This window comes from Hakea prostrata, chromosome 2, assembly GCF_041222555.1.
Source record: "Hakea prostrata isolate BN-2017 chromosome 2, UWA_Hpros_2, whole genome shotgun sequence".
Taxonomy (NCBI): domain Eukaryota; kingdom Viridiplantae; phylum Streptophyta; class Magnoliopsida; order Proteales; family Proteaceae; genus Hakea; species Hakea prostrata.
Window position 1 is genome coordinate 23,306,069 of NC_142601.1, and position 12,266 is coordinate 23,318,334.

General features: G+C 37.9%; 1 protein-coding gene across 2 annotated transcripts; it reads right to left on the reverse strand.

Annotated features, from left to right (window-relative positions):
* Positions 1-6,001: 6,001 nt before the first annotated feature.
* On the reverse strand, positions 6,002-10,598 carry LOC149024097 (uncharacterized). 2 transcript variants are annotated; one of them, XM_089144451.1, is made up of 7 exons: positions 10,356-10,405; positions 10,186-10,226; positions 9,997-10,065; positions 9,583-9,771; positions 7,852-7,923; positions 7,073-7,251; positions 6,002-6,980 (listed from the first exon to the last, which is right to left on the reverse strand). In XM_089144451.1, exons 3-7 carry the CDS (start codon positions 10,048-10,050, stop codon positions 6,863-6,865), a joined length of 612 nt encoding a protein of 203 aa, XP_089000577.1. In that variant the 5' UTR covers positions 10,051-10,065; positions 10,186-10,226; positions 10,356-10,405; the 3' UTR covers positions 6,002-6,862. The 2 variants fall into 2 exon arrangements, with proteins under 2 accessions (XP_089000577.1, XP_089000576.1); XM_089144450.1 differs by having other exon boundaries at positions 6,003-6,980; positions 9,997-10,060; positions 10,356-10,598.
* Between the last annotated feature and the right edge of the window lie 1,668 nt (positions 10,599-12,266).

Here is a 12,266-nt window from a genome sequence, read left to right on the forward strand (position 1 = left end):
TGTTTTTTTTTTTTTTCGCATAGCCTTCTGCCTAAGAACCTTGGATATTTGAATTAATGGTTTTGCCCAAATCTGGTTATGTTTTGCTTTTTTTTTTTTCACATAGCGGGAGTTTTTTTTTTGTGAGATTTAGTAAAATAAAATATATATATTTTTATATTTTCCTTCATCCATAAAACAAATTGGTTATTTCAATCTCAAAATTAACAAAACAGTAACAATGGGTAACTTGTAATATTTCTATGGGTTTTTTTGGAGATTGGTCTTGGATTTTGAGAAAATTTTCAAATTCTTCCATTTACGATCGGATTGGTAAACTAGTGTACTGTGCATTGATCCATACCTATGGTGGAGGCATAATCTTTGGAAATAACAAAACAGTAACAATGGGTAACTTGTAATATTTCTATGGGTTTTTTTGGAGATTGGTCTTGGATTTTGAGAAAATTTTCAAATTCTTCCATTTACGATCGGATTGGTAAACTAATGTACTGTGCCTTGATCCATACCTATGGTGGAAGCATAATCTTTGGAAATAACATCTAAATTCAACTCTATAGACATGATTTGAAATTCCATCCATTTTGATATATCTTCTAGCATCCCCTGTTGATGGTACCCCAAGGAACATGCTTATTGGTGTCTCATTTTGGCCTTCTATTTAACGCTGCTCTTGGTAACCTTTGGAAACTTCAGTTCCTTATTGGCATGGAGGTGGTACAATCTTTTTCCAACATTGATCCTGGCCTTCCATTGCATATGTTATTTATGCCAATTAATTGGCGTGGGACTAAAAAAAGGCAGTCTTAATACAGCCGGGAAATACATATTTTGCTTTGCATATTTTGGTCTACAAGTGCAACTCAGTTGTGCTGGGCCCTGGTTTTGTGTTGGATTGGAAGGCCACAACTCACAACTCTCCCTAGTCTGTGGTCACAGTCTAAAGCGTATGGTATATTCATGGAAGAGAAGTTGGACAAGAGTTTACATGTACATCAGGCTCGAGGCTGTCCTAGTTGACCCAGTTGCCAAACTAGGCTGGCCTGATCTTGGGCTTGGATTCTCAACCTTAGCTGGGATCCTGGTTGGAAATCCATGCAAAAGACAAGTAGCATTGATTTCCGAATCAATCTTGTGGTTGATGTATAGGACTCAGCCTCCTTTGTGATTTTTGTCGCCTAGATATGTTAGATACTGTTGTGGATATGACTAGTCATTTATCTTGATGTAGCTAGAGCACTTATCCTTCGTTATATTTCTCTCATGTAGACACTTGTCAAGTAAATATTTCACATGCACTTGTGGATTTTATGAGGCATGTCAATGGATATTTAGATGCGGCTTTTGCTACATGAAATTTCTCCTTTCTATTTCATTCTCTGTACTAAACCTAAATCTATGCATGTGTCTCATGATATTCATACAGCTTTTGAAATGACCAAAAATTGAGGCTTTATCTCTCCCCAAGAAGTTAAAGGGTAAAACTTTAAAAGCGATTTATCGATGTGATTTTATCTCTCTTAACTGTGTCTTACTTTTTGATTCCCCCCCCCCCCCCCCCTCTTTTCCATGGTTTGAATTGGGGCTTGTTGGGTTTTGTGTTTGGTTTACATGCTTTATTCCAAAATAAAATAATTTATAAGATTTTTTTTCTTTTTTATTATTTATTTATTTTTATCTGTTACTTAATATGACTTCAAATTAGTTTTGATCTAATTTATGCAACATTGCAGGGTTGTACTTTCAACTTCTAGTCAATTGGGAGCTGTTGTAACTTGTAACAAAGCTAAACGTGCCAGCTGATTGGAAAGGTCTCTCTCACAACACACTCACACAGACATGCACGCATGTACTTGGACACCCGTTTTGACGACTTTATGGACATTGAAAGTTGACATTTGTTTCCATCTACAGGGTGGCAACTCTACTTCTGGTTCTTCTGGGACTATTTTTGGGCTCAGCTGTTATATTATATTCTACATACTTCTTCAGCACTCAGATTCATTCTGGAACTTCCCTCTTGGGAGAGATCACCCTGCAAGACCAATGGTAGCTTTCTTTCAAGACACAGAGCCTTCCGATGATCCAAACTCCTGGGGATCTTTGGGACCCCTAGATTTGTAAGTAGCTTGTGGGCTTCACTTACTCCACACAACATCACAAACACAAAGCAATTGAATAAGCTATTATGGGGGATACTATTGATTACTCATTTGTAACTGGATTCACACAAAAGCCACCAGTTGAGATTAGTCATTAGAAATCTTTCTAGTCTATGGTACAGACCTATTGGCCTGAAAGTAAAACTATGGGTTTTTTTTTTTTCTATTTCACTTATCCATGACTTTGATTATATTCGTTGACAGACGAAATATTGGTTAGTTTCACTTAAGTTTCCTCCAAGCTTTTGAACCAAAATTTCAAATGATATAACAGTGTTTCGTAAGCAACTGTATATATATATATATATATATATATATATTTAGTTATACCATTTCTAAAATTTCTTTTTTCAAGTTTTGCTGGGATTGGGTGTGCAATGGGTTTCACTGAACCTTTTTGTCATCCTTTCCATATATGTTGTTATTGAGTTTGGGAAATGATCTATGACACAATAGAAAAGAAAGTGTTATTCCCAGATTGACACTCAACTTGATGGAACAACAGAAAGAGTTTATGAAATGATCTCTCTAGTTCACCCCACCTCAAGCTCTTCCCTTGACATTCCATAAAATGCCTCTTCCCCCCTATCTCAGAGGCTTCTTTCCTAGATGGTGTATTGTCCACCCCACCTTCTATAGAGAAAATCAGAAGGTTCATCTTCTCTTTCGGGCCCAATAAAGTACACGGTGCTTTATGGCTTCAATGCCATGTTCTTCCAGTCTTTCTAGGATAGTGTCATAAGACATGCTTAATTTTGCCCTCTCTTTCTTTGCCATTGGGTCTTTACCATTCTGTATCAACAATACCCTTATCTGTTTCATACTGAAAAAGGATGATGTTTGTTTGGGCTCAGCTTACAGACCTATCAGCCTTTGCAACATGAGTTATAAAATCCTAGCATCTAAACTAACATCCATGTTGCCTCTTTTCATTTCTCTATGTTAAGGGGCGTTTGTGGCTAAGTGACAAATCACAAATAATATTTTCTTAGCCCAAGATATCTTCCATTTCATGAGTAAAACTTGTGAAAAAGTTGAATATGTCCAAAGCCTATGACAAATCTAAATGGGGAGTTATCCTGAAATTCTTTAAATGTCTAGGTTTTGACGACCATTAGTGAAACTTAATAAACACCCTAATCTCCTCTATAGCTTTTTCAACTAAACTAAATGGGTGCCCCTACCTTAACTATGGAGGCACAAGAGGTCTCAAATAGGGTTGTCCATTAAGCCCGTATCTCGTTTTCTTAGTTATGGAAGTTCTCTCACACCTAAAGGAATATAGGAACCTAGACATGTTTAAAGGAATCAAAATTGCAAGAGCACTAGAAATCTTACATCTTTTCTTTGCGGATGATTTCTTTCTTTTCTATTGGGCCGAAAAAGAAAACATCCTTACAATCAAAGCTATTTTGGACCTTTTATTAGACATTTTAGGACAAAGATAAACCTTGAAAACAAAGGTGCTTTCTTCAGTAGAAATTGTAGTCACACTAAGAAAACACTATTACTCTCTCTCTCTCTCTCTCTCTCTCCTTAGAATTTCAAAAATGAAACAGAAAGAAATCTACCTCGAAACCAGCCTATTTCCAGGGAAAGTAAGAACAAGAATGTTTCTACCCATCCTCAATAAAATGAAGTCCAACCTAGCTACATGGAATGCCTTGAGATTATCCTACGCAGGAAGAGAAGTGTTAATCCAATTGGTACTCCAATCAATGTCCCTTTATCAAATCCAATGCTTCAGATACCCAAAATCCATCTGTCGGAAGATAGACTCAATGTGTCAAAAATTTTGGTTGGGTAATCCCAACAAAGAGAATGCGGCAACACTAATATCCTGGGACAAATGTTGTCAACCGAAAGATCAAGGAGATCTTGGGCTCAAAAGAATGGAGGAGTATAACCAAGCTTTTACTAAAGCAAAGGTTGGCAAATACTACACAATCTGGACTCCCTTTGGGTCATAACCCTAAAAGCAAAAATATTTCCCAAATACATCAATTTCCCCCCCCGCCCCCCCCCCCACCCAAAAAAAAAAAGAGGGAAGGATGATAGAAAGGAAGGATCTTGGACATGGAACAGTATCAAAACTTTTTTACATCTATTGAACAAATGGTGCTCTGACAAGGAGGGAATGACATGGATACATTCTTTTAGCATGATCCATGGGTACAACAAACAAAAGACCACAAAGTCATTGTCGTGAAGCCATAACTTTGGGCTTCAAATATAAGGTGGCAGATGTACTAGAAGATTTCTCACAAGAAAACAGGGCATTCTCTTTATTCGACTTCCCTTTGGCATTTCTGAATCTCACTCAAACACCAAACTCTTGGAAATCTATAATTTCATCTAGTGGAGAATTCTCTGCCAAACTCATAGGGAAAACCTTGCAAAAAATGTATGCTAGAAGCATTTCTCCGGGGATTTCCATGTGGAGAAGGTTTTTCTAGGCTTTACAGATCCACCCAAAGTTTAAGACCTATTTTTGGTGTCTCTTGAATGCATGTCTACATGTTAATGCCATCATACCAAAATGGACGCAAGCCCAATCACTTTGCACTCTATGTGAACACTAGGGGCGGCGTTTGTTTGCAAAGGTGGGGTGGGAAAAAAGGGGTGGAGAAAAAATGTAGACCCCATGTGTAGTGGGGTGAGGAAGAAGGAAATGAAAGGAATTTGTAAAAAAGTGTTAATTGTGGGTCCCACTTTTTACTTTTTTATACTTTTCCACAAAGTCCCACACATTTTGTGGGCTTTTAAAAAGGCTTGGGGTGAGAAAGTTGGTTTGCCACCTCACCAGACAAGTTTTCTTAATTTCTTTAACTTTTCCAACCCTAAACAACCAAACAATCTACACTTTTATGATTTAAAGGAAAAAGTAAGAAAATTTTGGTTTTTTCAAGAATTTTCCCATCCCAATTTTATTCCAGCAAACAAATGCAGCCTAAGAGTAATCCATCTGGCACGTTTTTATGGATTGCAAATGCACTAGATGATTTGGGCATTGGGATCCTTAGGTTTGAGGAGTGAAGCAGTCATCAATAAATGATTTTTGCATGGCAATCTATAGAAATCAACACATGGACAAGGCGATAATCAGTCATACAATAATAACACTTTAATTACATGCTATTTTATTTGGCGTGCACAAAATGGTAAAATCTTTAATAAACCACACAACCCAACCCAACCCAAGTAATGACCCATATAAATGATTGGGTACATCAATCCAACAAGCAATGCTTGGAAATTTCACTATCCATTCAGGCAGCACATTACCAAATAGCACAGAGGCATGATGAGGTTTGTTTATGTCAAGCTTCAAGAGATCTGACCAATTTTGAGTCCCCTATTTTTTTGTTCGCAAGGATATTTCATCAGAAAGTAAAGTGCCTAAGCTGGTATGGAGGACTCTATTGGGGAGGGAAAATTTTCCTACTGAATACAGGTATCTTGGATTCAATTCAAATGATGGTGTGAAAGAATACATAGACCATCTAAGCCATGGTATTAATCAAGTACAGCAACTGACTATACAAATACAGCAGATTTGGAGCAACATGGAAGAAGTATTTGAGATGCTACCTAACCCTAGAAAACCTTGGCCTCTTAATCTATTTGATAACTTGGCCAATATTAGTAATAAATGTATTAGTACTGCTGAGATATATAATTTTAAATCCCAACCCATCATCTCTTTGTTACTGACAGCAGCTGAGAAGTCTTTCCATACCCAAACTCCCTTCAAAATTGTAACCACAAATTGCACTTGTTTTGAGTAATAATGTTTCATCTTTAATCATCAAAAAAGAAATGATCTCTCTAGTCCAGTAACTCTATTTTCATATTCTTTTCTCCCCATCTAGTAGAAAGTTGGAACCCATGAATCCCTATTCACTGTTTCGAAGCAATAGCTCCGGTGTGAAATGGAAGTAGGAATGTATGCCAGGAACCACTCTTTTATGATTGAACTGTACCACACCATGGAGAACCGATCCAGTTATGAAATCATAGGTTTCTTCTCAGTTGAAGCAGGTTCAAAACTGGGGGGCTTTCTCTGTTACAAAATCAAATAAAAGCAGAGGACTTGCCTGAATGACAGATCCATGTATCGCCTAAAACACTGGGAATCCTGTCAACGATTTTGGCCAATTCAATCCTGAGCTGTTTTGCTTTAAAAATTTTCAACATCTAAACCGAATGAGAACCAGAAGTAGATCAATTGACACCTTAACAAGGTAGACATTCAACCGCTCTTAAAGGATCAATTTCACCCAGTATGCTAAACCTGCAAGAGAGAGTCACCCTCGTCTGTCTTTGGATCTGTAGTGAATAAAGATTACAAAAATGTAATTAGGGGGTCAGTGAAGAGACGCATCTTCAAATGGCCATTGATGGGACAAAAGGACAACAAAAGCTGCATCTCAATTAAGGTAGGGAGGACACAGCAAGCCCTCAGTATTTTCAATATTAAAAAAAAAAAAAGAAAAACTCCCTCACATATTTTGCAATCTCAAAGGCTATCCAAAATTCGAGTTGGTTCAACTATGAGTCGATAAATTCAACCAAGACCAGCATTAATAATAACTGAGGATGACATGATTTGCGAAACTGCCTGCCATAGTTCTTTTTATGCCAAAGTTTCATGAGTCAGAATATGGATTCACAATCACCCAAGCGCAAGCAAGTTGGACTCATTTCTCTTGCAATAAAATGGACGTGGATGAAAGCAGTGATGCCAACTCTTCTTTTGTTGCCAATCCAAAACCTTGCCATCTAATTCTACCAAACCTGTCCAGCAGGAAAATATACCTGTATAGAACCAAACAAAGAGGATCAAACATGCTTGAGAAACAAAGACCTCTGATGTAGAACCATGATAGATAGGAGGACATGCATCATACCCTGTAAGAAGGTTCAATATCTTAAGCTCCTTCCTGAAGTAATAGTGGTCGCCAAATGAATATACAAACTGTCTTTGAAGAGCATCATTCTTTTCACCATCACTCGACTTCCGCATTATTCGAAGAAGCAGCCGCTTGATAGGATTCAGGGATAAGAACCAAGAGTCTATAAATGAAACCTGAAAATATGATATGGGGAAGAGGTGTAAGTATTGACTGAAACCTCCTTCAAATCAGGGGGTGGGTATGGTATTGGTCATTTTGATCCTTGCATTGTCTCCCTGTGCTACTGTGCACAGGACATGTAAACTTCAGCTATATGGTATTATTAAAGACTAAAGACAGTAGAATTCAGAAACTAGGATATAGTATTAGGACGGAGAGTTGACTTGCTTGATGGAAACTCCCATGCGATGCCAATGGGAGCAGGATGGGCACCATGCAGTTGGTACGTGGGAATAGCCCACATGTCAGGAAGCAGAGAATCAATGCAATTGAAAGGGCACATAAAACAGCACTGTTTACATCATTTCCCAAGTAAACAATCCAGGATGATACAATAATTTGGTTGAATAAAAAGCATCAGTTTCTGAAAACAAACTTAGCTGGGTAAAAGAAGTTTAAGATGACAGCCATATTATTGATGGATTATTACATGCTACTAGTGACCTACTTTGGATCTCAGACCACAACTTTCGCTTTTCTGAGCTTGTCAAACAATCACGAAGCAGCAAGTTATGCCATCTCTAGGGTGTAAGTATATTAAAAACTGAAATTACCTCATAGATTTGTATGTTTCTTGATGCTCTATATGCTTCCAGAAATGGTATAGTCCAGGAATCAATCATTGCCTGTCAAAACAAAATTATATGAAATGAGGAACTAAAATCCAAAAAAGGATAAGACATAGCTTTCAAGTTTCAACCATGCATTAATCTGCCATATAAAAGTTGATGGCCTCAAGCTGATTATGAGAGGCGAGGGGTGAATCAATGTCTTTTAAAACTTTGAAACCTTGATCTGATTTGCATTGTTTGACATTGAGATGATGAAAAATCCCTCTGGTCACAGTAAATCCTCTACAGTCACAGTTGGCTGGTGCTGACCAATTTTACCAATCACAGTAGTACGCACATCCCTTTTGCAACCACAAAATTGCTAAATAGACTAGGTAGTGCACTACACCCACTCTGCATAACATCCACACACACTCTTAGTATCCACAGATGACAGACAAACCACAGCCAGATTTACATGATAATGCAATGTTCCTATGTCCATCGAACAAGATGCTAAAGAGTCATCATAGTTTTCTAAATACGCTACACAATTTTGGTAACTATAATGACTACGAGCATACAAACTACTTACACAGTTTTACCCGAACAGAATATTTAGGGCCACACCCCAACTTTACGAAGCCCCAACTTAATAGACCTTGCAATGATAATGAAAATTAATTTCAACTCCCAACAGGCCCACCCCGTTATGAGTAAGCTCAACCTGAGTACCCCCACACTGGTTGAGCACCCTCGTACTCATTCTCTTGGCTTCCCCAATCAACAATAAAAAACACCTTAAGTTTTCAAATTGATCCTTGAGTTTCTATCTTTTAAAGAAGTTTCTCAATTACTTTGCATACCACAAAAAATCTTCCAAATCTGAACCACAACATCATCCACAAGCCCTCTTACTTGATCCAAGTTACATCCTATCTAACCATTTCAATCCTAGGATTCCACCATTCCAGTATACCTGATTTTCAGATCACACAATCCAGTCATCAGTTTAGTGTAATGTTTTGGATTGAATAACCTCCGTACCCAACAACTTGATCAAAACCACAGCCCGAAAGTCCAATCCTAAACCTTTTTTTTGCTGAAAGCAAATTCAGCATTCAAACCTCTTATGTGAAACTCCACCTTCATTGTTAGCTTTCCCCTCCTCTCCATGACTAAGGAAAACTCTCCAAAACCTAACAACAACCTAATTCTATCCCTCATGTGGATCCCACAACCAATGCTGAGCTACTTGAACTTCACCATTTCACTTAAAGAACCTGGTTAACTGGCCTCTTGTTGATCCCTTTCGATCTTGGGCTAAATCAGTTAACCGATTACATAAATAAGTGAACACCCTATCATGGACCATATGTCCTTGGGCAACCAAAGAAGAAAAAAAAATATCAAAACATGTGCTAAAAAAACTCCAGTAAATTAGCCAACCATATAAAGTGACCGAACATGCAAAGAAATTATTGGGGTTGATACAACTTTCTTTCTATAGATAAACATGGAGTTTAATATAAATTCTTCTACAGTTTTCCACTCTTAATATAAATTCTGCAACGAGGAGATGAGGGGTGGGGGTCAATGCGTTTAGAATGGTATGCTTCACTAAAGATGATCAGAAATGCTTTCCAGCTGAAACGTATATTCACTCCCCTAAAACGGTAAACCAATGAAATTGCAAGATAATTCAATATTATATGAGAGATAATATTGTCAAACCTGAGAGCTTGCACGAAATGAAAGACAAATTAAAGAAGCTGCAGGTAAAACCATTTTGTTAGCTTCAGCTCCATTTCCTTCGGAAGCAATGGGTAGTTTAAGACTCTTCCCATCTGAGAAGCTGATCTCCCTTGAGGGGAACTTCATAGCAGATATGGCAGGAATGATAACTTTATTCGCCATAGCAATCTGCAGAAGTTCATGAGCAAAATTCGGCACTCAATGGAAGTAAATGTGCCACTTATTATGAGGACCAACTTGTCTACCCAATAAATATCGTTTAGCCATTGCACATATGAGTACCTGACCTAAGAACTCTCCAGGAAACAAAATCTAACAAGACACTAATATAATTTGGTATGCATTCCTCAGTAACCTAATTAAGAAAGAGAGAAGGGGGGGACAATTGATCACCTTACCACCATGTTTCTTCAACTCAGAAATGTCAGCAAAGTATCCTCTATTCATTTCGTCTGTACTGCCCTAAAGCACATGAAATGGATTTGGTAAAAATTAATTCCATCTTAGAATTTCTTTCGTTTTACACCAAAATATAATAATACAAGAGGATGAAGGATCAAACTGAGATGTATGAGAACATACAGTCTAGCACGCTCCTTCTCAATGGCTGCTTTGTTGCCCATCTGTCAGGAAAAAGGGGGAAAAATCGTATCTTCAAGAAATTTCAGGGTTTATGAGAAGAGAATATGAATATGAAGAGCTGGGGGAAGAAATTCCAAAGTTTTCGAGGACAAGAAGATGAAGAAGAGAACCTGGTAGATGTCGAGGCAGCGTAAGGAAGTCTTCTGTGATGGTAGAAAGAAGAGCTCTGCTTCATGGCTTCCTCTGAGGAGGAGCAGACCTGAAACAGTAACAGTTCCAATTGCGTTACAGTGGCTAGCGTTGATCAAATGCTTCACCCTCTGCATCATCTTTGACTATGATCGTCTCGTTTTTTCGATTCTTTGGGCCTCTGCTAATTTTGACTGTAAATTCCCAACTCTCAAAAAGACGGTTCTAACTATCGTATCGTATCATATCGATTCGATAATCTTTATCCATATTGTACCGTTTTCAACATTGCATTTGGAGGGCGAAAAAACACCGCTCCAAAAAAAAAAAAAGAAAAAAAAATTTATTAGTGTTATTTTTTATTGAAAAAATTATGTATGGGTCCCTTCAATTGAGGGCAAAAGTTCTGTTCGGTCCCTTTGATGCAAAAAATTATGTCCACATCCATGGTCTCTAATTATGTATGAGATAATTAGTTTAATCCAATTATAAAAGTTGAAGGACCAAAATACCCCAGAAAAGATTTAAGAAAAGTAATTTTGTTAAGATATATTGTACATATATTTTTTTGGTACGAAGATATATTGTATTGAATCATACATTATATTTACTTATTTCAATCCTTCATGTAGGTGAGTGAAAAGTCTCCATTCTTCATTTTTCACCTGGTTGAAAACCCCTCACCACCAACCCACCAGTTAAAACCACCAACCTAAGAAAAAAAAACACATTTAATTGGCTAGACGAAATGCTTTGATGGAAATTCTTTGTAGAATAACACAGGGTTCCGGCCCTCTCTAGAGAGAATATCTCCCTAAGGAATGCCCAAGGAGACCTAAAAACTTGCCATGTGGACTATACAATCCAATGGTTAACATAAAATACATAATTTTACCTAATTGAAACCCACCAAACTCAATTAAGACTGCAAATCTGATTTCAAATCTCTCTTTTGTCTTCCTCTGCAAAACCTACAAGAGTGAAGAACACCCTTTACCGATTTAAATTCCCCTTTTCAAATCCCTCACTTCTCTTTGTAAGGTCTTCATCTTCATTTTTTTTAAATCCTTTTTGATCTGAGGGCTTCATCTTCATCATTGCAAATCCTGCAAGAATGAATAACACACCCACCTCGCCTTGTTCAAAATAAAATGTCCTTGTAACTCCAGTGATTTCGTAATTGGTTTACTAATTTCATCCAACCTGTTATGGTCATTTCGGTCCGAATCTCTGAGCGGAGTAAGCCACTTGAACCAAATCCAGAGCTCAAGCTTGGCCCAAGATAGTTCAGTTGATGCTTCTCAGTCATGGAGCTTCTCGGAAGAGATACTAGCTGAGAAGCTACAAAGAAGACCACACAGTGACACGCACCTGTCCTCATGCGACTTCCCGGCAAAAGTAGTGCATATGAGTGATTCAATATATCTTTATCCAAAAGTCAATCACTGTATTTAATTTAGCATTGAATGCATCAAGAGACATTAAATGTTTATAGTAGTGCGCAACTTGTCGGCTTACAGCATTCCTTGGGGCCGCCCGGCTTTTAGGGCAGTTGGGGTTATTATTTCCCCCAAATGCGTGATACTGAAATTTTCAACCGCTGAGGGCGTTGGAGTCCGCAAGACTGATCAAAGTCAGTCTAGGGCCTATCACCTAAACGTTGTCAGAAAATAACTGACAACTCCACTTGCAAAAATCACTCTCACTGTCAAGATACATGTTGACAGAAATAAGAGCTTGATGCAACGAGGAGAACCTGCTAAGAAATCGCAGAGAGTTCCTTTGAGTCTCACTCATCTGGAACGAGGAACCAATATGGGTTCGGAGCAACAAGAGGGCTTCAGGCGAACTTGGAGTTCATTGGTGAAGTCCGAGAAGTTGCATTTTGCCGA